The sequence below is a fragment of the Euleptes europaea genome, chromosome 14 (genome assembly GCF_029931775.1).
Source record: "Euleptes europaea isolate rEulEur1 chromosome 14, rEulEur1.hap1, whole genome shotgun sequence".
NCBI lineage: Eukaryota > Metazoa > Chordata > Lepidosauria > Squamata > Sphaerodactylidae > Euleptes > Euleptes europaea.
In genome coordinates, this window is record NC_079325.1 from 46273502 (window position 1) to 46299250 (window position 25749).

General features: G+C 45.3%; 1 protein-coding gene across 1 annotated transcript in view; it reads right to left on the minus strand.

The window, feature by feature from the left end:
* Nucleotides 1-25749, minus strand: part of ASTN2 (astrotactin 2) — a 783945-nt gene that overhangs the window by 629528 nt on the left and 128668 nt on the right. The window contains exon 3 of the mRNA XM_056860152.1: nt 5281-5468. Coding sequence (XP_056716130.1) covers nt 5281-5468 — 188 coding nt within the window. The remainder of the gene's footprint in view (nt 1-5280; nt 5469-25749) is intronic.

Genomic DNA, 25749 nt, shown 5'->3' on the forward strand with positions numbered 1-25749 from the left:
GGAGGGGCGGGGGACAGATGACAGCAGGCGTAATGACAAAAATATTGATTCTTTGGTGCTTGACACTGCACACGTTTTTTTTAAAAAACAAATAAATAAAATTCAGCATTTGCATATTCTGCCACACTCACCCTCCCCTCCACATGCACACTCACAGAGAAAACAAATTTCAGATGTTCCAGGCAGGGAGAGAAGGGGTGGTGACAGCAACAGAGAAGAAACTTCCTTTAAATGTAGTAATTAATGTTATGTCTCATTGGGGAGAGATTAGGGAACAAACACTGCTGGGGAGAAACAAAGCAACTATTAATTTTGTTATTAAAAGATGCTCCTGAATGGAAGGAGCAGGAAGAAGCAAACGCTGGGGCTCAGGAACACCTGCTCTTTATTTCGGGATTGTCAAACCGAGTTGTTGTTATTCTCGCAATGGACCAATGCACGAGCTTGCACTTCGAGGCGCCTAACAATACCCAGGTCACACCACTATTAAGGCATTTCACGTAGGGTTGCCAGGTCCCTCTTCGCCACAGGTAGGGGTTTTTGGGGGTGGAGCCTGAGGAGGGTGGGGTTTTGGGGAGAGGAGGGACTTCAATGCCATAGAGTTCAATGGCCAAAGCGGCCATTTTCTCCAGGGGATCCGATCTCTATCGGCTGGAGATCAGTTGTAGTAGCAGGAGATCTCCAGCTACTACCTGGAGGTTGGCAACCCTAATTGCATCATCTGTTTGTTCCAGAGGTTCCATCGTCTGCAGACTACCAACATGGGCAGCCGCATCCTAATGGAGGGGGGGCTTAGGAGCTGGCGTGACCCCAGCGCCAGCGTTAGTGGCACTTTCGCTGGCTAAACTGGCAATAATGCCTGCTCAGGGCCACTTACACTGTCTCTGGGGAGCAGCATGGCAGCGCAAAGCTCCCTGGCATTATTTCCCCGGCACAAGGGCTTGTGCCGGTGCCAAAGAGGGTGTTCCCAGGATGTTCCTGGAGGCAGAGCTGGCTTTAGTCAGCTCCCAAAGCCCTTTCAGCCCAGGAATGCCCCCTTTACCAGCGCCGAGCTACGCCTGCAAGAAGGTAGGTGTTGCCCCATGAAACCCTACGGAGGAGTTTCATGGGGTTTTGTTAAAATCACCTTTTTGCCTTCCTTTTTAGGTCGGGAAGCTGCTCAGGAGGCAGCGCAGTGGTGGCGTCCCCATGCATTTTTAACCCCCCCCCCCCTTAGGATTTGCAGTTCATCCTTACCAGGTAAACTACAACTGCTTGGCTTACTCAAACGACCTACTGCTTCTGAATCTCCTTTACCCTCTGGAATCTCCTTCACCCTCTGGTGAGAGCCAATGTGCTGTAGTGGTTAAGAGCGGTGGTTTGGAATGGTGGAGTTTAATCTGGAGAAAGGGGTTTGATACCCCACTTCTCCACATGAGTGGCAGACTCTAATCTGGTGAACCAGGTTGGTTTCCCCTCTCCTACACAGAACGCCAGCTGGGTGACTTTGGGCAAGTCACACTCTCTCAGCCCTACCCACCTCACAGGGTGTCTGTTGTGGGGAGGGAAAGGGAAGGTGATTGTAAGCCGGTTTGGTTCTCCCTTAAGTGGTAGAGAAAGTTGGCATATAAAAACCAACTCTTCTTCTTCTATTTGAGTCAGGGCAGGTATAAGAAAGATGGCCTTTTCACAGAAATCTGAAGGCAATTTTCTGTGACCTATCATGAAAACTCATTGTGGGATGCTGGCCTACCTTGCAGGGCTGTCTCCATAATAAAAGGTGTGGGGAGGGATGGAACTGTATGCCATCTGAACTCTTTGAAGGAAGAACAAGGTAAAAGAGCAAGAATGGCTGACTAATCATTTCCAATTAAATTAGCTTAGGGTTTCATCCCACAGGTCATGAAGAGATCAGTTAAGACCACCAAATAATGTTATTGGTTTATACAGCAGCAGCAGCAGAAGAAGAAACAGAAGCAGAAGAAGAAGCAGAAGAGGAGGAGGAGGAGTGGTATTTATACCCCGATTTTCTCTACCTTTAAGGAGTCTCAAATAGGCTTACAATTGCCTTCCCTTCCTCTCCCCACAACAGACACCTTGGGAGGTAAGTGGGGCTGAGAGAGTTCTAAAAGAACTGTGACTAGCCCAAGGTCACCTAGCAGGCTTCATGTGGAAGAGTGGGGAATAGAACCTGGCTCTCCATATTAGAGTCCGTCGTTCTTAACCACTATACCACATTGGCTCTCCTAGGCAGAAGTACCTGGACAGAATATCCTTGCTCAGGAAGCAACACTGCTCGCCCTCATACAAAATTCAAATCAGGGCTGTCCTATACAGTTGTTTTCTGTTGCCCCAGAAGGTCGGACCAGAACCAAAGGGTTGAAATCAAATCAAAAGAGTTTTTGGCTAAACATTAAGAAGAATTTTCTGACAGCATTTCCTCAGTAGAACAGGCTCCCTTGGGAGGTGGTGAGCTCCCCTTCTTTGGAGGTTTTTAAGCAGAGGCTAGATGGCCATCTGTCAGCAATGCTGATTCTGTGAACTTAAGCAGATCGTGAGAGGGAGGGCAGGAAGGGTTGCGTCAGTGTTTGGTTCTCATGGCCCTTTCTTGCATGCTCAGGGTAGTGCCGATTGCCACTTTGGGGTCAGGAAGCAATTTTCCTCCTGGCCAGATTGGCCAGGGATCCTGGAGGGTTTTGTGTGTATGTGTGTGTGTCTTCTGGGCATGGAGTAGGGGGTGGGGGGGAGGCAGTTGTGAATTTCCTGCATTGTGCAGGGGTTGGACTAGATGACCCCTGGTGGTATCTTCCAACTCTATGATTCTATGAGTTCGCTTCTTCCTCAGGATTATCTATTACGACAGGCAGCTTTGCAGGATCTCAGGCGGAGAAAGGTGTTTCTCAACTGCTGCTATCTGAGATGGTTTCACTAGAGATGTCAGGGACTGAACTAGAGACTTCTGTAAAGATTAAGCCATGTGCTCCACCACCGAGCCATAGCCACTGCTCAGTGCAAGGAGATGTGACAGAAGGAAGAAGCAAAGAATAAAAGCAGTAGCTTAACACTCCCCCCACCCCCCAGTCCCGAAATGGCTGCACAAATTGTACAGAGGCACTTTTCTGCTGTGGTTAATGTGGGAATAAATTACCGATGCTTGAAAAAGATAGACAAATCTACCCATAATTACCTGACTGTAATTCAGGCATCACCTGCCTCTCCCCCCCACCTTCTCTTCTCTCTGATGAACACCAGTCAGATCCTACTTCGGAAACCTCCCTGCTCAAATTCAGGAAAGTTTCCACAGCTCAAAATAGCTGTAATAACACAAGGCTTTGAAGTGAAAAAGCTTCCATCGTAACAACGGATTTGTGATTTCTTTTCCCCCTCCAGAGTAAACACCAAAAATAAAAATAAAAATCACTCCATGAGCTGGCACCGGTTTGATAGGTAGGATCAAACTTTTAAAAGCATCAAGACATCAGAAGTCCCATTGTCGTGTCTGTTTCTGACTGATTTTTAGCAGGAGAACGAAATGTTCTTTTGATAGCCCCGAAGGCTGACGTCTTCCGAGTTTGGAATGTGAGAGACAGTAACGACAAAGGGATGCCGAAGTTGCCTTCGCTCCGGCCTCGGTGAGAACATCACTCCACATTCCTCCGGGACGCCCCTGACAAACCATTAAAAGGCATTTTGGCCATGCTGAGCCCCGAGAGGAACGGCAGGATCTGCTCTTCCACGCGCCTTGAAGAGCCGTGGAGGTCGCGCCCACGCACGTTCCAGACCAACCCGCTCCGCAGATCCCACCAAAAAGGAGGCTGTTTTGTAGAAAAGGTCTGAATGGACTAGGCCAACAACAAAGAGGAAAAAACGTAACCCTAAACAACAGAATTAAGTACCCAAAAGGCCGTGAAAAAAATATACGAACCTCCAAGGTTATACAATCTAAACGTTTTTTGTATGCCAATAAAGGTTTGTTTGTTTGATTGATTGATTGATGAAACTACAAAATATGAAGCTAAGCAGGGTCAGCCCTGGTTAGTATTTGGATGGGAGACCACCATGGGATACCAGGGTTGCTGTGCAGAGGAAGACACTGGCAAACCACCTCTGTTAGTCTCTTGCCTTGAAAACCCCATAAGGGGTTGCCATAAGTCGGCTGCGACTTGACGGCTCTTTACACACACACACACATATTTATTTCAGGATAAAATCTAATACCCCACATAACACCTACAGGGCCCTGCGAAAGCCTACCAAATTGACATGCTCATATAGCACAATAAGAGAAAATCACACCATTAGACTGATGATACGCGTTTCGGCCATATAGCCTTCTTCAGTGGTCTAAGCAATCAACATTCCAGACTCAAAGATATACATAGATACATAAACAATCGTTATGGCTATGTGTTAGGGTTGCCAACTGCCAGGTAGTAGCAGGAGATCTCCTGCTAATTCAACTGATCTCCAGCCGATAGAGATCAGATCACCTGGAGAAAAATGGCCGCTTTGGCAATTGAACTCTATGGCATTGAAGTCCCTCCCCTCCCCAAACCCCACTCTCCTCAGGCTCTGCCCCAAAAAACTCCCGTCAGTGGCAGAGACGGACCTGGCAACCCTACTGTGTGTGCCTTGTTTTTGCGAAATAACAATTAAAATATATAACAGGCCGAAATGCGTATGGTCAGAGTCTAATGGTGTGATTTTATGTCTTATTGTGTTAGAGAGTGGTGTAGTGGTTAAGAGCGGTGCTTTCGAGCGGTGGAGTCTGATCTGGAGAACCGGGCTTGTTTCCCCATTCCTACACACGAAGCCAGCTGGGTGACCTTGGGCTAGTCACGCTCTCTCAGCCTCACCTATTTCACAGGGTGTCTGTTGTGGGAGGGGAAGGGAAGGTGATTGTAAGCCGGTTTGAATCTCCCTTAAGTAGTAGAGAAAGTCGGCATATAAAAACCTCCTCCTTCTCTTCCTCCTCCTCTTCCTCTCCTCCTCCTCCTCCTCCTATGAGCAAGTCAATTTGGTAGGCTTTTGCAGGGCTCTATATGTGTCACATGCGGCATTAGATTTTATCCTGAAATAAATACATACATATTTTGTAGTTACATAATTTTAGATCGTATAACATTTGGCCTTGGATGTTTGTTCATTTTTTCTTGACCTTTTGGGTACTTGATTGAATGGACTCAGGCCAGGAAGGACGGAGAAAAAGAAACGGGATGCCTTTCGGGCTGACATGCACAAGGACTGCTGCTTAAACCCAATTCTGATTCCCGGCTGGGACAGGAAGGAAAGGCCACTCACCATAACAGAGATGTGGAGGATGTGGAGCTGCTCCTCTACAATCTCCGAAGGTTCCTGCAGGGTGGGCGTCGTAGCCCGGGAAAGCTGCTCGGCGCTGCTCATGGACACATGGAAATAGAGGGTGCCGTTCTCCAGCCACTGTTGTTTCCAGTGAACCAAGGAAATGTCGGCCATGGTCCCTGACATCTCTACAAGAAAAGAAATAATTATTTGCTTTGATACGCATGTAGAAATAATTATTTGCTTGGGTATGCATATAGCATCACAACCCTGCACTCAGGATTCACTTATTCCTTCTGACAGCTCTGCTCTATTTATTTTACTTCATTTATACCCTGCCTTTATCCCCAATGGGTACCCAAAATCCTCCTCTTTTGGTGGGGACCCGACTGCCTATTCCCCCTTGCTGCATGTATGTGTAGATACTGCTCCTCCTTTTCCTTTTATTAATAAGTTCCTTTGACCAGAAATCTTAAGCGTAAGAAATCAATGCAATAAAATAGAATAAAGGACACAATAGAACAAATGTTACAAGACATATATAAAATTTTCACAGAAAGCATTAACCAATTAAAACCCATCTCAACAGCACCTTGGAAAATCGCTCTTGCCAAACGGATCGAGTTACTACTGGATCAGTATCTGTCGACAGAAAAGATCACCCAGGATTCAGCAAAAAGCTATTTGGCCAAGACAGGCAAGAGCCAGTGACCTTCGAGTGGAGCCCATCGATTGCAAAACAACATAAGATGATCTATTGCCTCTATTGCACCAGACTTGCAACACCAAACCACCTCTTCAGTCTTAATGCTTTGGGGTTTCCTCCCTTTAAAAAAGAAGAAGTCTATATGTGTAGACATCACCCCCTCCAAAATAACAGAGCATTCAGGCAGTTTTATTGAGTTGGGGCCATGGCTCATTGGTAGAGTATCTTCTAGACATGCAGAAGGACTCAGGTTCAATCCTTAACATCTCCAGTAAAGATCAGGTCACAGGTGATGTGAAAGATCTCAGCCTGAGACCCTAGAATGCTGCTGATAGTCTATGCAGACAGTAGTGACCTTGATGGACCAAGGGTCTGATTCAATATAAGTCAGCTTCATGCACTGGGTTGTCATACCAACTGAAAATGGCATCCAGTGTTAAAATAAGAATGTAAGAAAGGCCATGCCGGATCAGACTAAGGTCCATCAAGTCCAGCAATCTGTTCACACAGTGGCCAACGAGGTGCTTCTAGCAAGCCCACAAACATGCTGGATCAGATCAAGGCCCATCAAGTCCAGCAGTCTGTTCACACAGTGTCCAACCAGGTGCCTAAAGGAAGCCCCCAAACATGCTGGATCAAACCAAGGTCCGTCAAGTCCAGCAGTCTGTTCACACAGTGGCCAATCAGCTGCCTCTAGGAAGCCCACAAACATGCTGGATCAGATCAAGGCCCATCAAGTCCAACAGTCTGTTCACACAGTAGCCAACCAGGTGCCTCTAGGAAGCCCAAAAACAAGACGATTGCAGCAGAATCTTGCCTGTGTTCCACAGCACCTAATATAATAGGCATGCTCCTCTAATCCAAACATTGCCACAGCAGCGGATGGCTCCTGCTCTCCGGAAGTTCAGCCCCTCTCTTGCCCCCGCCCAGATTCTCCATCTTGTTTTACAGAACAGATTTTGCAGCTCTGGCTGTCGTGAGCTTAAGCTGGTAGAACAGATATGGGCACGGCCCCTGCCTCGAATGTGCATCCCTTCCCATGGGGCTTAACTGACCCGTCCATCAGACTTATCTGTTTCCCCTCCTCCCCTCACAAAAGTCCTTTTCCACAGCGGACTGCATCCCTGCTGCTTCCCCCTTGACAAGGTTAAACCATTATTCCAAATCCCTTTGCTCAGCACCCTGCTAATGATTCTATCGACCTATCCAAGACAGGCATTGCCACTCGAATCTCCAAAGAGGACAGTCGGTGGCCCAAAGCGCTCATTATCTACACAGCTACAAGACACACCTACACGCAATAGTTCCTGCCAAATGGTTCTATCTGAATACTTCAGGAGAGCAGGGGAATACATTCTCTGCTAACTACTCTTTCTTTTGTTTGATGGGTACTGGGAATTTGGGAAGAAGAAGAAGAAGAAGAAGAAGAAGAAGAAGAAGAAGAAGAAGAAGAAGAAGAAGAAGAAGAAGAAGAAGAGGAGGAGGAGGAGGAGGAGGAGGAGGAGGAGGAGGAGGAGGAGGAGGAGGAGGAGGAGGAGGAGTTGGTTTTTATATGTCGATTTTCTCTACCTGCAGAATCAAAAACAAGCCCTGAAGCAGTCGGTGGGATGACCACTAGAGAAAGAGCCCTGCATAAATGGCCTCTGCTTGTCTTCCTAATTCCTTCTAACTCTTCCCCCATCTTTCTTTTACAAGGCATATCCTACCAATATTAGCATTATGTTCTCAACTCCAACCCTGCCAGCCCTCCTTCATATCACTCCTGTTTTTCTTTCAGCTGCCAGTCTCAACCACCACCCCCTTCTCTATTTTATATGGTTACCGCAGATTCTAAACCCTCCGGGCAAGGAGCACACCGCTTCTACTTTCTATACAGTGCCTAGGACATGAACAATAGTGAGCAAACATTAAATATTAATACCAGTAGCGGTAGAAGTCACTCTCTGGCGCCGTGGACACATTATGTAAAACTATCCAGTGCTGCACACAAGAAAACAGGCACTTTCACCTATTAAATGAGGGCAATTGGGCCAAATGCATCCCCCTACACAGAGAGGCTGTTAGGAACAAAAGAAGTCCAATGGCAAAAAGACGGCAAACGATGAGACCTCAGTAGTAAAGACCATCTCCCCCTTCTTTTCAATTTTTACATTAATAGTGTCGTTTCCGAAGTATCTGGTGCTTGTTATTTTTCTCCATCAGTGGCCAGACAAATTCATTTATTAATGTATGCTGATGGCATGGCTTTGCTAGCTTACACTCCATTAGGACTAAGACACCCTCTGAGAACCTTTGGTCGCCTCAGTGAAAAGGAATTGTTTTAAAATAAAGTAGGAGAAAACCCAACGTAGCTGTAAACTTGATGGAAACTCTTTGCAACAAGTGAAGCCCGTGAAATATTGAGGATCCAGTCAGAGCACGCAGGAAAGCAGAGAAGAAACAGAACATTTTGCCAGAAATCAGGATGAAAATATTGTTGTTGTTGTTATTTGCTAAGAAGGAGGAGAAGGAGAAGGAGAAGAAGAAGAAGAAGAGTTGGTTATTATATGCCGACTTTCTCTACCACTTAAGGAAGAATCAAACCGGCTTACAACCACCTTTCCTTCCCCTCCCCACAACAGACACCTTGTGGGGCTGAAAGAGCTCTAAAAGCTGTGACTAGCCCAAGGGCACCCAGCTGGCTTCATGTGTAGGAGTGGGGAAACCAATCCGGTTCACCAGATTAGAGTCCACCACTCATGTGGAGGAGTGGGGAATCAAACCCGCTTCTCCAGATCAGAGTCTATGTCTCCAAACCACAGCTCTTAACCACTACTCCAAGCTAAATAAGAAAAGTTAATGTCCTCATTAACACATAGGGCATAGCTGCTGTTTGTACATCTGACCACAAAAATAAGGCATATTTTCAGAAAAGCAATGCCATTTGTTTTAAGTGACTTTATGGTTTTATTTTTTTGAAAAACCACACGAGATTTGCCCTTTTCATAGCCATTATGCGATGTCTTTGCATTTTCAGTGCACTACCTACTATGACCCCAAGATCTCTCACTGGGTAGTCAGTGTCGGTTTGGAAGCCATCGGCACACATGTTACTCGAATGCCAACAATATTTTGGCCCATGTAAACGGCAACAGCATCTGGAAGACTTGAAAATTAATAATATTGTTCTATTCCGATTCCGCACACCCTTTGTTCCTTTCTATGTTGCTTTGACTGGATCCTTTGACTGAAGACCCCAGGAACTGACCATGGGACGTTCTGCATGGTAACACCAAACTCTACCACCATACTCTTTGCCCATGCAATGGGCATTCTTCATAACTCTAATATTTATCTGCTGGAAAGGCACCTTTATGGAGTGCCTCTCTTTTCCAGCAGAGAAAGCAGACAGCTCCCAGAGACCGAAATGGAAAGCCCAGCCTTCTCCTGGAATGATGTGCCTTGCAGAGAAGGCAGTTTCCTGTCTCCCGACACAACCCAATAAAAACAACCCCGTAAAACAGGAGCCGAACTTAATAACTGCAACCAGCAGAAGAGCCCCGAACAGCGGGTCGAGTCAAGCTCACCGGGGCAGCCGTATATGCGATATGGCATCGCCGTTCATCATTTCCCCTTTGAAAAACAGGTGTTTATTTTAGCTCCTGCAACCACGGTGGAACATTGAAAAGGCACTAAAGAGACCTTACAAACTGCAAATAAAAAATCTTTTTACGAGCCGTATAAGAAGAGGCGTAACAAATGTCTGTGTTTTGTTTTTTGTTTTTTAATGGGAGGAAGGAAAAAGCAGAAAGGAAAAGAAGCACATGCTACCCATGGAAACTCACTCCGCGCACACTTATATGCCACTTGAGTTATAGCTGCTGCACAGACCCTTGATCTAAACCTCCCTAGAAATCACAGCGCTGTCAGGTGATCTAGAAATACTGCATAATTCCAAAACAACAAATATGGTCTATAAATAGGGGCAGTGTCTTGACTAGAAAATGGAGAATCTATGACTTGCTGCATTTTTTCAAAGCAATTTTTTGACATTTGAAAACTGGCCGAAATTATACAAATAATCAACAAAACAGAGAACCTCACGGGTCTAAACTTTGGACTTTGTATTGTACTAAATGTGCAATCCTGAGGGGGGGTGGAGCTTCTGAGTAGGCATTGTGACTAGGGCTGTCAATTCGGTTCGGTCCGAACTGAAAATCAACCAAATTTCCCCTGATTCGGTGATTTTCAGTTCGGACGGATCCGAACTCAAATCTGGCGGGCAACCAGGGGGGCCGAATTCAGCGAGTTCGGGAGTTCGCGAATAAATTCGACCAATTCGGCCCCCCCTTCAGGGGAGCCAGCTGAAAGGTGCGGGCTGCCCTTTAAACTGATCTGCACCTCCCAGCTGGGAGGCACAGATGAGTTTAAAGGGCAGCCCGCCCCCCTTCAGTGGGCTCCGCTGGAGAGGCGCGGGCTGCCCTTTAAACTGATCTGAGCCTCCCGGCCGGGAGCTGGGAGGCTCAGATCAGTTTAAAGGGCAGCCTGAGCCTCTCCAGCGGAGCCCGCTGAAGGGGGGCAGGCTGCCCTTTAAACTGACCTGCGCCTCCCAGCTGGGAGGCGCAGATCAGTTTAAAGGGCCCCCGCGCGCCTTCAGGGAATCCCTCTGAAGGCGCGCGGGGGCCGAATTTTCCCCCGAACTCCGGATCCCCCCGAATTACCGGGGATCCGAAGCGGGGGAGTTCGGACTTCGGCACGTACCAAACCCACAAGGGTCAAATTCGGCCGAATCCGAACTGTACCGATTTTTTTTTTTGACAGCCCTAATTGTGACCCTTATGCCGGTGTAAGTGCCACTTGTGCCATCCAATGGGATGGACACCGGCGCAAGGGCACTTACACTGGTGTAGGGGGACCGCGCAGCACCTCTGATGATGGTGCTGCCTCCCTAGCAGCATTTGTTTGGTGCAAGTACTCGTGCCAGCATCCAGAGGGGCGTTCCCAGGGGCAGCGCTGCCTTTAGGCAGCTTCCAAAGTCCTTTCGGATCAGAAATGCCCCCTTTAGATAGCGTGGAGTTGCGCCTGCTAAAGGACAGGCATAGCCCCATGACACTCTATGGAGTGTTTCACAGGGCTTGGGGAGAAATATTCAATTCCCTATTGCATCGCAGCAAGCTGTTCTGGAGGCGGGTTTGCTACGCCGTCCCTGAGCACAGTGTAAGTACACCACCCTTAGGATTGGGCTGCCTGTGTGCCCAGGATTAATTGTGATACAACTCACAAATTCTATCTATAGCATCGTGAACACCAGTTGGGATACAGCGATATGCAAGTGGAAGCGTACTTATTGCAGTTCTGCTCGTGCAACATTTTGCACAACATGTTTCCTCCCTATATCCTATAGTGCCCAGAAACTGGTTGCCCAAGATCTTCCACAAGCAGAAACACAAATGGGGATACACTAAGTCTGACTTTGTGCAAGTGGCTACTGCCACCTCCTTCTTGCATTTCTGCTTGAGCAAGAACTCTCGTGCAAGTGGGTATTATACACTGGATCCAGCCCACCAATTGTGTGACATATGCACAATAATGCTAGGAAAAGTTAATGGCAGCAGGAAAAGAGGAAGACCCAACATCAGATGGATTGACTCTATAAAAGAAGCAACGGCCCTCAATTTGCAAGATCTGAGCAAGGCTGTTAAGGATAGGACGTTTTGGAGGTCAGTAATTCATAGGGTCGCCATGAGTCGGAAGCGACTTGACGGCACTTAACACACACACACACAAACACACACAAGCACTACAGCCCCTCCCCTCCTTCCGGGGTCCTAAGCAGGGACTCAGGAGCCATGGTCATTTATGAAGGTGAAGATATGGACTTCGCTCTGGAATTACTATTTTCAAATTTTACAGCAATTCCTTCCAATCTTAAAATGGACCCTCAGGACAGTTTACAGGAAGTTAAAATGACTTACATAACATTACAGTTTTAAAACCCTCTAGCCTGAAAACTGGCCTTAAATCTCTTCTTAACCATATTATCAAACCCAGCATCAATTCAAACACCATTGATAAAGGCATAACAAAACAGCCCAATCACTTAACAACAACGCAAGGCTGTAGTTAAAAGTACCATGTTAAGTACATGGAAATCTTAAGGATGGAGCAGGTGAACTTCCCCTGGTATGGAATTCAATCAATCAATCAATACCTTTATTGGCATAAAGGTATGGAATTCAGAAGTTGCAGCACTGTTATGGAGAAGGTCCCCCCATTGTTCTACTAGCAGCAGTGCTACATGCAAAGGAGGAGGAGAAGGAGTTGGTTTTTATATGCCAACTTTCCCTACCACTTAAGGAAAAATCAAACCAGCTTACAATTACCTTCCCTTTCCCTAACCACAACAGGCACCATGTGAGATAGATGGGACTGAGAGAGTGTGACTAGCCCAAGGTCATCCAGCTGGCTTCATGTGGAAGAGTGGGGAAACCAACCCAGTTCACCAAATTAGAGTCTGCTGCTCATGTGGAGGAGTGGGGAATCAAACCCGGATTAGAGTCCACCGCTCCAGACCACTGCTCTTAACCACTACACCACACTGGCTCTCAAAGAGGCATCTGGGACTTACAAACTTCAGCATCAAGTCTGAGGGACAGAAAGGGAAACTCGGTCTTTACTGCATTGGCTCCTGCAAAAGAGGAATCAGACTTTGCACCGCTAACAGGTTAAAGGTCTGGCTATAAGTACTGATTTGTGATACAGCCAACTCAGAACTGGAAGTTGTACCATCAGTCACCTGACCCTGAATAACCCCCCCCCAAAAAAAGATCTGTTAACCAACCAAAGCACTGCACGTGTATTTAAAGTGTTAACTGGGTAGACCTGTATGTTAACTACAAAAGCCCTAGCAAGCTGTTATGCCACAGATTACATTCTAAACTATAGTAATCAATTACTAAAGCTAATGATGTTATGCAAATATAAATGTGAACAGTATTCAAGAGACTGGTCTTGGCTTTCATCCTAGAACTTCAGAGATAGTCTAATTACAATTTTTGTTTAAAATCAAACTAAATCATGATGTTCCAAGAGTGTGGTTATGGTTATAAGGATGGTCTTGGGGTGGGAGGATAGGGAGAGGTAGGACTACTTAGATGCTATAAGAGGTACCGACTGGATATTAGGAAAAAAAGATTTTACAGTAAGAGTTGTTCAATAGTGGAATCAGCTACCTAGGGAAGTGGTGAGCTCCTCCTCATTGGCCGCTTTGGAAACTGGACTCTATGGCATTGAAGTCCCTCCCCTCTCCAAACCCCACCCTCCACAGGCTCCATCCCCAAAATCTTCAGGTATTTCCCATCCCAGAGATGGCAACCATACCCATAGCTATCTCCCTCATCTCTCAATTTTCATTAAATCCAAACATTTTCCCTAAAGCAGCAAGGGCAAATTTAAGAGCCATGGGTTGTTAAGTCAATAAAGGGTTTTGTGTTGTTGTTTCTTTAATGTCATGTAACATTTTGTTAATTTTGTAACCATTGTTTTGTAAACAGAGAACCCTCACTAGACCAGGGTGGAAAATAAATTTAAATGGAATAGGTTGGCTCCAATATTCTATATTCATCTCTAATACTATGTTATGTCTTTGCTCGATTAGGGGTTGTTGTCTTGAAGCTTCTGCTGTCCCAGCTGAACTAATGTATTTGCAGCGCCATCCTAAGCATGTCTTCTCAGAAATAAAACCCGCTGAGTTCAATAGGACTGACTCCGTTGTAAGCATGCTTAGGATCACGGCCTCTTTCCACTCATCCCCCCCTTCCCCCTCCAGTCAACAGTGCCTCTCCTGATGCTTTCTTTCTTAATGCTAGAAAATTTGCTGGAGAAGCCAATCTCGTTTCTACCGGTGGAGCCAGAGTTTCCCTGAAGACCAAGCCAGGGAGAAGGTTTCAGCCAGCAATTCGCTTGTCTGCTCTCCTAAAAGGTCAGAGAGACAAGCGAACAGAGAAAGAGAGAGAGACACACAGACGCACACGAGAGCAAGATGCCTTCTGATTGATTTTGTAATTCCATTTTCCCGTTGCCATTTCCACAATCCTTAAATATAAACATTTCATTGAAATCTTCACGTCGCATTACAATCAAACTTAAAAGCAAAAGGGCTTAAATGCATTTGGTCGGGAACCAAGACTATTCCCATAAAAGCAGATTATGCTGACATGATGAATATAAAATGAAACAGCAGATATTAAAGTTAGAGAAATGTTGCTCCATGCCTTCCGGCAGCGGCCAGCTCTGTGTAGGTTTCTTATCCTCCTCCTCCCCAGCCCTCCCCTCTCGCCTTTCCCAAGTTGTAATATGGGCAACATAAAAGAGAGGCAGCGATAGCCTTTTCACCTTTCTCCTTTTGCCAGAATAGGCTGCAACTCTTCAAATATTCAAAAGGCTTTAAACGCACAGGCACGAGGATCTTGCAAATCCATTTTAGTATTCCATCCGTTGGTGCAGAGGTTGCAGGCCACCTTTATCTGTTCTGGAATTTGCACAAAGCATGTTTTGTTTTTAATTGGCTTGTTCTTTCTAATCTGCCATGCTTATGGCATCCGTATTTAATTCTTCAAGGTCATTATTAAAATAAGCTACTCAGCTTACGGTGCACGTCTGCAGGAACACTTTCCGACGTGAACCCCGTCCCCCCCATCCCCTCTCCCCAGATGTTCCCTGGGTTCTTTTCATAATTGCTTTTAGCAGAGCTAACTTCTTTGAAGAGGAGGGACACTGGTGGGAGATTCGTTTAAACCAAGCAAACAGAAGTTGTTGGGAGAAGTGGAGCGGAGGCGCCAGCGGACTCCTCTCAGCTCTTCACCCATTGCCCTCCTAAGCAGAAGCCTGGAAACCTTCTGTATATCCCACCCAGACACTGGATCGCTTTCCTCTTTCTGAGAGCAATTGTGCGTGAGGCTTATGAGCATATATTTTTTATAATGCTCATGCATAAAAAGCTGATTTTGCACGCAGCCTAGAGCGAGCAATTGCCCTCTAATGTTCACACATGGAACCATAGAATCCTAAAAGTTGGAAAGGACCTCCAGGGTCATCTAGTCCAACCCCCTGCACAATGCAGGAAATTCTCAACTACCTCCCTCCACACCCCCAGTGACCCTACTCCATGCCCAGACGTTGGCTAAAAAAAAAAATCTTCCAGGATCCCTGGCCAATCTGGCCTAGGGGAAAATTGCTTCCTGACCCCAAAGTATCAAACAACATTTCTCTGGGCATGTAAGAAAGGGCCACAAGTAGGGTTGCCAGGTCCCCCCTCTCCCCCAGAGGGAAATTTTGGGTGCGGGGATCACACATGCATGGCCACGAGCAATACGATCACATCACTTCCGGTTTTCTTCCGGAAGCACCTCAGTGCAATGGGACGATTTACCACTCAAACCCCTATTTGAGCGGTAAAATGTCCCTTTGCTCTGCAGCGCTTCTGGAAGTAAACCAGAAGTGACGGGATCACGTTGCTTGCGGCCGCGCACAAGCGATCCTTGCTGTGAGCTGGCCGATGGATTGGTGATAACTGCCGGCCATTCCAAGCCACCTGGCAGCCCTAGCCACAAGAGCCAAACACTGACCTAACATAGACAAACACCGATTTATCTACCCTGAAAACTGCCTTGTCTTGTCTTCCCCCTCCCAACGAACCTGGCTATTGTTAGCCAAGGGGCTCTGTTAACTAGATGCTCCTACACTCTCAAGAATACTTCAAAGGTTATTTTAAGTAGTAGTAGTAGTAGTAGTAGTAGTAGTAGTAGTAGTAGTAGTAGTAGAAGAAGAAGAAGAAGAAGAAGTAAAGAAGAGGAGGAGGAGGAGGAGTTGGTTTTTATATGCCAACTTTCTCTACTACTTAAGGCTGAATCAAACCAACTTACAATCACCTTCCCCTCCCCACAACAAACATCCTGTGAGATAGGTGGGGCTGAGAAAGCTCTAAAAGACCTCTGACTTGCCCAAGGTCAATCAGCTGGCTTTGTGTATAGGAGTGAGGAAACCAACCCGGTTCACCAGATTAGCCTCCGCTGCTCATGTGGAGGGGTGGGAAATCAAACCTGATTCTCCAGATTAGAGTTCACCGCTCCAAACTACCGCTCTTAATCACTATACCACGCTGGCAGTCCAACTTCCTTATACACAATGGATCATCTGCACTGTACTCTGTTAGCAGTTCTCAAGTTCACCCTGGCATGGATTCCTATGTTTTCTACTTCCCCATTTCATCAACATGTTGCATGTCGGTATCTATTTCCCAGCTTTTTTTGAGGCTGGACTTGTGGGAGAAGAGGAATAACATAATGACCACTTGCAATGTACAAAACACAGTTATGTGAATCTAACATAATATGCACACTGGCCCACCTCTACCCTGCACTAGCCAAAGTGTGGCTCCTACCTTCAATGTGCTTTTAATACACAGCCCTGATAATGCAGGAATTCAAAACACTTCACTTAACATTACTCCAGTTGTTCACCTGTAATGTGACCCAGTTTGAACTCCACATTGCAAATGGTGGACTAAGACAGAGAAGATCCTCCGATTGCAGATGGTGGACAAAGGCTGAGAAGATCCCCCGAATGCAGATTATGGAGAAAGTCTGAGAAGATCCCCCGAATGCAGATGGTGGACAAAAAGTAAGAAGAATGACTTGCCTAAGGTCACCTAGTGGTTTTCTTGACCAAGGCAAGATTCAAACCAAAGATTTCCAGACTCGTGCTCCAAGATTTGTCTACTGAGCTGTCTACTAACCCCAATGCCCCTGATGTTCAGGAGAGTACACTATTTAGCCCAAGTTTTGCTTTTACCCCTAAAAAACCCTCAATTGTTGACAAGCCCCAAGCTTGCATAGAGGAGGAGAAAGGAAACACTGACCAGTATGACACTTTAAATCTGTTAGCCTCTCAGACATTCCTTATCTCCAAAACCCTCCAGAAGATTTCTACAAATTGGATACTTTGGCAATACAACTCTCACGCTTAAACTCTTCTGACCTTGTACCAAAAAGTTCTCTTCAGGAAAACAGTTTATCTGGACCTATGCACAGAACCCCACTCTCTCCAAGGCATAGAGAACAAAGGTCCAACTATCCTAATCACTCTATTCTTATTCCTGATAGCTTTAGGATCTATTTAAGCATACATTCTTATCAGGGGTGTGTTATAAACTGGCATGGGAAATGGCAAATTAAAGAGCACTTAGCATTCTTATTGCACTGTCATCCAAGGGATATTGACCTGAAACACTCATACTCTTACATAGTTACTACTCTATACCCTTATGTGTGCTAGAAGAGCAAATGATCTAAATTTCATTCCAAAAAATGATGTTTCACATTCCATCTCTTGAAGCAAGTCACTGGATCCTAGGGAGGAGATGACAGGGACTAAAGGCTAAACTGAGAGTGAGAAGAGAGAAACAGACTGACAGAAAGAAACAGGTATGGGGGGGAGGGCAATATGTGCTATAGTTCTTCTCCCCAAGAAGCCAAATGAACATGCCTGTCTTGTTTACAAATGTTGACCGCCATCAATGCCCTATGCCACTCAGAGAAAGAGAAAGGCAAAACTATTGGGTCAACACTGTAAGGCAGGGGTGTCAAACATAAGGCCCGTGGGCCCGATTTGGCCCTTGAGAGCTCTTATCCGGCCCGCGAGCCAGCCGAGGCAGCCACCCACCCACCCCACATTCTCAATCTGGGCTGGCGGGGCATGGCCCAACCCGACCAAGTGACGTTTATGTCATATCCAGCCCTTGTGACAACTGAGTTCGACACCCCTGCTAAGTACATCTGCAGGAAGTGACCCTCTTCTTCCTTCCTCCCTCTCCCCTTCCTTGACTGACCAGTGGAACCAGCCATGTTTTTCTCTCATTCCAATGGAGTCTGGTCTTCTGGGACTTCAGAGACACCCCAAATGGTCTTGATTCTTCCACCTGGTCCCAGTCACAGGGCAGAGGTAGGGTAAAGCAGCACGCCGAAATCACCACCACCACCAGCAGCCCAACACTCTGCCTCTATTTTATAAGTAAGGTTGCCAACCTCCAGGTACTAGCAAAACAGTTCACAGTGCGATGCAAGTTGGCTGTGAAGTTAGCACTAGTGACCTTTACACAGACAAGAATCAACTTCTAGACTACTATGTAGCATTAAGAAAATAACAAGGCTGAATAAGCTATCTTTGGTGAAAGCGTCTATTACCTGGAAGACGTTTCCTTTTGATATTAAGTGTCAGCTTGGTCCTCGTTTGAATTACCCACAACACATGGCCAGCGGATTATAGAGTCTGATTCCATATATGGACTTCATCAAAAAATCTACAGGAATTCTCTTCATCACTCGGACCAGCTCTTACAAAGACTGATATTATAACTGGAAAGTCTTTAGACTCAGAGAGAAACATTAGACATAGATTTTTTGTATATATGTTCCTTGACCTTGTTCATTGATATTTGTTATACTATGTTTTCTTGTTTGACTATCGCTCACTTGTAGATATTGCTTGCACTACTTTTTGTATTCTCACTTAGAATATATGTGTAGAATTGAGCCTAGTGTTGATTATTTTTGCTTAACCTCCAGGTACTAGTTGGAGATCTCCTGCTATCCCAACTGATCGATCTTCAGCCAATAGAGATCAGTTCATCTGGAGAAAATGGCCACTTTGGCCATTGGACTCTATGGCATTGAAATTCCTCCAGGCTCCAACCCCAAAACCTCCCGTCGGTGGTGAAGAGGGACCTGGCAACCCTATCTGTCAGTTGGCCCTAGCAAGGGTGTGAAACTGTGGCTGCCATTTTGATTTTGTCTACATGGATCAACACAGCTACCTGCAATTTTTTTTTGTCGGCTTTCATTTTGACTATGTTTAGTCTCTTCCTGAGCTTGACTACCCTTTCTCCTTGCCTAAAGCAAGCTCACTAGAACAAAGATGGAGAACGCCTTTGTTCTAATGTCTTTTAGCACATCTTAGCGCAGGTAAGAAAGAAACAGCTGGGTGGGCTGCAGTACGCGGCCGCTTCAGATCGCCAAGGGAGGTGTCCACTCCTCTAGCTTGAAGGGTCGGCAGTTCCCCAACCAATGATTCCACCGCCAGCCTTCACTTGGTAGCCAGAAGTACTAAAAAACTTTCCCTTTTTCTACTTTCATAGCAAAAGCACCCTCCCCCCCCCCCAGCAGAACCTGACAGGATCTCCAACCGGAGCGTCCACCTTTTATGGAGAAACGTTCTGCCCCTCAGGCCAACAGATGGAGTTGTTCGTTTTCCCCTCCACCTTCCTCTTCATCTGCAGAAACCGACATATACAGTGCTGAGTCCCCGGCTCCTTTATAATCACAGTCTCCTTGGCCCCTGTTTTGAGTGAGCGGTTATTGATTTCTCACACTGCGCTGCCTACAGATCATAATCCAACTCTATATACTTTAAATAAGCATGGTCCACATTTCACATGGTTATGGCTTCCCTGATTGTAATTCAGTCCTCTAGTACATTACCCTTATTTATAATGCCAGTGTTTCAGCAGTTTGCCTCGGGCGCTGTAAAATTATTTACAGGGCCCCTTTGACTTTCAATTCCATGCCATCCAATCCCATTTTTATTTGTCAGCGGAGTTTCCCGTTGACCGAGGACTCGCATACCCTCCAGCCCGGCAGAAAAGCACCGGAGACTGTGCAGTCTAACATTGAAACAACCCTTTTAAAAATCGCTCTCACAACTTGACACAGCAGGTTGGTACCACGCTCTCAAGGCTGATATCATAAGCTTGCGGGGTCACGTATGAAGGGCCAGATACCGGGACCCCTGGGCCACTGCCAGGCGGTAACTTCCCCTATGGGAAATTACGTTATAGGACGAAGTGGGATTATAGTTCTGGAGATGGATGCCAGCCGCAATCGAAGAGGGGTCCTAATAGAATTAGGTTGTTCATCACCCACAATCCTCCAAGAAAAATAATTCTGCAATCAAGAATAAAGCAGCCATAATAAAGGGGACATTTTCTAAGAATGTTTGCTTTAACCTCAATGTACTTGTAAACATTTCATTAGAATATTGCTGTTTTAAAAGTTAGTTCGAAGTTCTGGAAGCACATCTATTTACAGGATATATATTTACCAGTTTCTTAAAATATATTATACACAGAAAATGTTTAAGTTTGAGCATCACACACACACTCAAATAATTTACTACTATTCCCCCCCCCCCCAGTTTGCGGTGTCTTCTAGATTTTTATTAAGAGATTTTATTACGTTTACAATGGAATGTATTATTACAGAATCGGGAGGTGTTTTCTTTTTTAATTAATCATTTGTCAACCAGTCTGGGTAACTTACAGACAAAAGGAGGCCAAAAATGCCGCAAGTTAACAAAGATAAATAAATAGCACAGTTTATAGAGCATAGACATACATTTATGTATTTATTTAGAATATTTCTCTGCTGCTTCTTCAGAATCCAATTTAATTTATCTACTGCTTTAGCCTTCCGTTTTAAAGAAAATGCTCATTGAGGTATTAAGCTCAGTGAAGTCTATTCTGGTTTGCAGTGGTTCTCTAAGGTCTTAGGTGGAAAGGTCTTCTTCAATATCCACTATCCGAGACCCTTTACATCAGGGGTGTCAAACATAAGGCCCGAGGGCCAGATCTAGCCCCTTGAGAGCTCTTGTCCGGCCCGCAAGCTAGCAGAGTCATCTGCTGATGCTGGAGGGTGAGAGATTCAAAACAGATAAAAGGAAGTATCTCTTCACACAACGCGTAGTTAAATTGTGGAGCTCCCTGCTTCAAAATGTGGTGATGGCTGCCAACTTGGAAGGCTTTAAGAGGGAAGTGGACATGTTCATGGAGGAGAGGGCTATTAATGGCTACTAGTTAAAATGGATACTAGTCGTGATGAATACTTATTCTCTCTAGTATCAGAGGAGCATGCCTATTATTTTGGGTGCGGTGGAACACAGGCAGGATGGTGCTGCTGCAGTCATCTTGTTTGTGGCTTCCTAGAGGCACCTGGTTGGCCACTGTGTGAACAGACTGCTGGACTTGATGGGCCTTAGTCTGATCCAGCAGGGCTTTTCTTATGTTCTTATATGTTAGGGGCACCCACAACCACCCCACTCTCGATCTGGGCTGGCGAGGCATGGCCCGGGCTGACAAAGTGACGTTTACATCATATCCGACCCTCGTAAGAATTGAGTTCGACACCCCTGCTTCAATGGGTTTCTACAAGGACAAGCAAGTGTTCAAAGCTGGCATACAGCCCTTCTGCTGAGCAAGTTTACTCCATTTATCAGTTTTTAGAAACTTCATTTATCAGTTTTTAGAGTTGGTGGGTTAAATATGGGCTAGGGTTGCCAGCTGGTAACCAGCAAGACTCAGAGCAGAAATTAGCACAATCCTCAACTTGTTATGGGAGGGGTTGAAGAAGAAAGACTGGGGCCATTTTTGCATGGTAATTAGCAGCGTGTTCCAGGCTGAATTGCCCAGCAGATTTTTTTGAAGTTTGCACGCTGAACTGTCATTCCAGAAGTGACTGCAAAGCCGGCACAGACCTGCTTCGCATTACAAAAGAACCCACTTAATGTGACCTTTTGTGTTTGCTCCGCCACTGCTGTGAAGAATAACCAGAGGGAACCATGCAAAACAACAGTGGCGTGTTAGCTATGCTCATGCTAATAGCTATGCAAACAAACAAAGGAGCAGGCGAGTGGGGGGTGGGTGGAATTTCCCCTTTTGCATTGGGACAATGAATAGGCATTTTTAAAGTCACATTTTTAAAAAAGAGCTTTGAGTGAGCATCAAAATTGACCATGCATAAATGGCCTGGGACAAACAAAATGTAGATGAAGAAACTGTTGGATTGTGAGGGCTTTGTTATGCCCAAATCCCTGTTAAATTAGCAGAGTGCACAAAGGCTGTTGTGCGCAGAGAAGCCCATCCAAACCTGTGTGTGTGCCAGGAACAAAATTGCTAGAAGCCTTTTGTCTATTTAACTAATATACTTCATTTATTGTAGGAAATCCATTTCTGGATAGGATAGAGTATAGCTGCCTATCTATTCTAACTAGGATGGAGGGAGATCCAGGACATGCGTCCTTCCCTCATGGTGGCAGGATGGAGAAGAGTGCCAGTGTGTGTGAGGAGGTTTCCCTAAGAGTAGCAGTCTACATATCAAACGGATAGGTAAGAGCCGTAGCGAAAGGATGCTCCAGTGTCTTGTCCCCTTGATCTATCTGACTCACTAGTCTTGTCCCCCTCTGGAGTCTGAGGTTAAGAGACAGCGCAAAGTCCTTCACTTCCAACAGAAACTGGCCAGACAGGATATTCCAATTCAGATTCTGAGCACAAAGACTCTTGTTCTCAAGAATCTGGGACTAAAAAGGGGGTGGGTTAGTTTTGGGGGGGTATAAACCAGGCATTCTAGGACACTGATGAATCCTCAGTTACTTATAGTGGAGAAAACCCTCCAGGCAAATCTTTTTTTGGTACTAAGTCCTTTTCAGCTTGTCAGCATCCATCTTCTGGAAGTTTAGCAATCAGACATCACATTAGAGATACCGAGGGAGACAGCATGCTCAGCTCTGGGAAAAAAAACCATTCACTGAAAAACATACACCTACAGTACTCAGAAGTATTTCAAGAAAAGTCACGGCAAGCCTTCCTAGCATAAGAAGGAGAAGGAGAGTTGTTTTTTTATACACCAACTGTCTCTTAAGGAAGAATCAAACCGGCTTACAGTCCCCTTCCCTTCCCCACAACAGACACCCTGTGAGGTAGGTGGGGCTGATAGAGCTCTGTGACTCGCCCAAGGTCACCCAGGTGGCTTCATGAGTAGGAGTGGGGAAACAAATCCAGTTCACCAAATTAGCGTCCGCCGCTCATATGGAGGAGTGGGGAATCGAACCCGGTTCTCCAGATTAGAGCCCACCACTCCGAACCACTGCTCTTAACCACTACACCACACTGGCTCTCCCATTGTACTCTGTATCCCTTCCTCAAAAAGAGAGACTTGTCAGGCAGAGTCCCATGAAATTTTATTTTTCATTTGACAAACACCACATTTCATCTCTCTCACCCTTTCCTAAGCAGGCCAAACTACCCATAAGAAATAATTCCTTGCAAGTTCTGACCAAGTTCCTAATAAAGCCAAAATTGGCCATTCCAAAAAAGGGTGAAAAAACATGGTTTATTTGCTGCCATACATCAATTCCATTAATTACCCGGTTTAAAAGATGAATTTTTAATTGTAGTTTAAAACAGCCATCCGCACAGAAGTGAAATAATTATTTTATACATTCACAGGGAAGAAATTAACCAGAAAGTTTAATTAAGCAGCTTTCATTATCCCCAAGGAAGGTTCAGCCTACCCAGACTCGTCTACAGCAACGCATCCTTATCGGAAGAGAAGGCACACCTCAGAAGCTGAATTTGAGGAACAAGCAGCACAAACAGATTCACACCCATGAGCCAAACCTAAGGTCGTACATCAAGGCCAAACCCCCAGGGCCATTAGTTCTTCTAACCCCTTTCTATCAGACTCCACTTGTAGCAGACCTCATACACATAACATCAGGCACCCCAAAAGGAAAAGTTTAAGACTCAGATATGTAGTAACATCTTGTCTCTAAATGAGAGTACCCCTGGCAGCCCGACGAGACCAAGCCAGCGTGGTGTAGTAGTTATAGTAGCTAAGATCGGCGAACTCTAATCTGATAAACCAGGTTTGATTCCCCACTCCTCCACATGAGCGGCTGACTCTAATCTGGTGAAGCGGGTTTGATTCCCCACTCCTCCACATGAGCAGTGGACTCTAATCTCAAGAACCCGGTTTGATTCCACACTCCTCCCCATGAGCGCCGGACTCCAATCTGGAGAAGCGAGTTTGTTTCCTCACTCCTCCACATGAAGCCTGCTGGGTGACCTTGGACCAGTCACAGTTCTCTCAGCCCCACCTACTTCACAAGGTGCCTGTTGTGGAAAGGGGAAAGGATCATGACTGTAAGCAGCTTTGAGACTCCTAACGGTAGAGAAAAGTGGGGTATAAAAACCAACTCTTCTGCTTCTTCAAGTTGATCTTGGAAGAGGAGAAAAGCCCAAGGTTCTTGGTATCAGGAATAAAACCATTAACTAGCTGTGTTTGAAAAAGTCACTCATCTCAGTCTTCTTGAAAATGGATCCGGTAGGGTCAAGATTGGGCCTCACTGTATACTGACAACACAATTTTATAAATGCATACCGAGGCTGCCCCAGTAGGCATTTATGAAATTGTGTTCTCAATATGCATACCCAGTCGGTACACATTCAAACAGATTTTGTATGGTTCATCTCTTGAAGATGGAAGTGGGGAATTCAATTTTCAAGCGGAACACCAAGTCATCAACTTACGTTCACAGGAAACGTTCCAATTAAGTTGTATTTAGCACGTTTCCTGTCCTGTCAGAAATATAGAGGTACTGCCTGCTTTGTCCTGTCTATTCATATATCACAAGGAGTTCAAGGTACATTGAAGATTTTTGCAAGCATGGACATTTGCATTTTTGGGTAGTTAGCAATTACACTATTCTACACTTGTTGAAGCGCTGCCTGCTTTGTGTATAAAACAGCAGCTTGATGTGGTTACATGCCTTTTCTACTTTACCTGATGAAATGCTGTCTGTAGTATGACAAAAACATTTATTATAAGTAAAAGATATATTTAGATACTTGTCAATAAGGATTTTCCTTTGTTGCATATAACTCCCTATCATGGTATGATGTGCTATTACTTTGTATTATAAAAAATATAGAGGTGGCAGAAACCAACCAGGGTCTCTTTTCGAAACACCTAACAGACTACAGTCCTAGGTCCAATAAAATTAACAACATAATCCACAGACATTGGCACCAACTGACTTCGATTCTGGGCTGTGATATTCCTCCCACTTGTGGTTTACAAAAATCTAGAGCCTTTCATAACATTCTCACACATTCTGATATGCTTCAATTCCATTCCATAAATTCCTCCCTTCCTTTAGGCCATCATAAATGCGGGTCCTGTTCAGTCTGCCTTATGAGCTTACCTATAAAAAACTTGAGTGCCACCCATACTGGCTTTTCATTTGAGCTCAGACAATTTTCTAACTGCTCCTCTAAAGGAGTTGTTTATGCCATCTTATGTAGTTGCCATCTTTTATATGTAGGGTCCACAGTACGCACCATCCGCACCCGCATTTCTGAACATTGCTCACGCATTCGCGCTAGAGTGAAAGATGCCCCACTTATCTCCCGCTTCCTTGAAAAAGGACATGGAGACAGTGATTTCAGTTTTTTTGTCCTCTGGCAATATAAACCTCACCCTTACAATCAGGCTAACATGAGAAAAATACGTTTACAATATGAATGTCGGTTTATACACATGTTCAGGACAATGAATCCATTTGGTTTGAACACAGAATTTGACCTGTCTTGTTTCCTTTAAATTCCTTCCTTAAATTTCAGTCTGTTCCCCTTTAAGAAAATTACTATATAAGCAACCTTAGCCATTTTGACTTAGAAACGTCACCACTGAAGCTTGAACCTTTTGGTCTTTCTCCATCTTTTTCTCCATCATAGTTGGCATGAGATATTGTCCTTTTAACTTTTGTATCTGTATCGTCTTAAACTTTAGCTAGCACTTTCTTACGCTTTTCCCACACTCCCTTTCCCAGGCTGATGAAGCCTCAAAGCGAAACGTGGATATTATCTAGAAAACATGTCCTTATATTGCTTTTCCCGG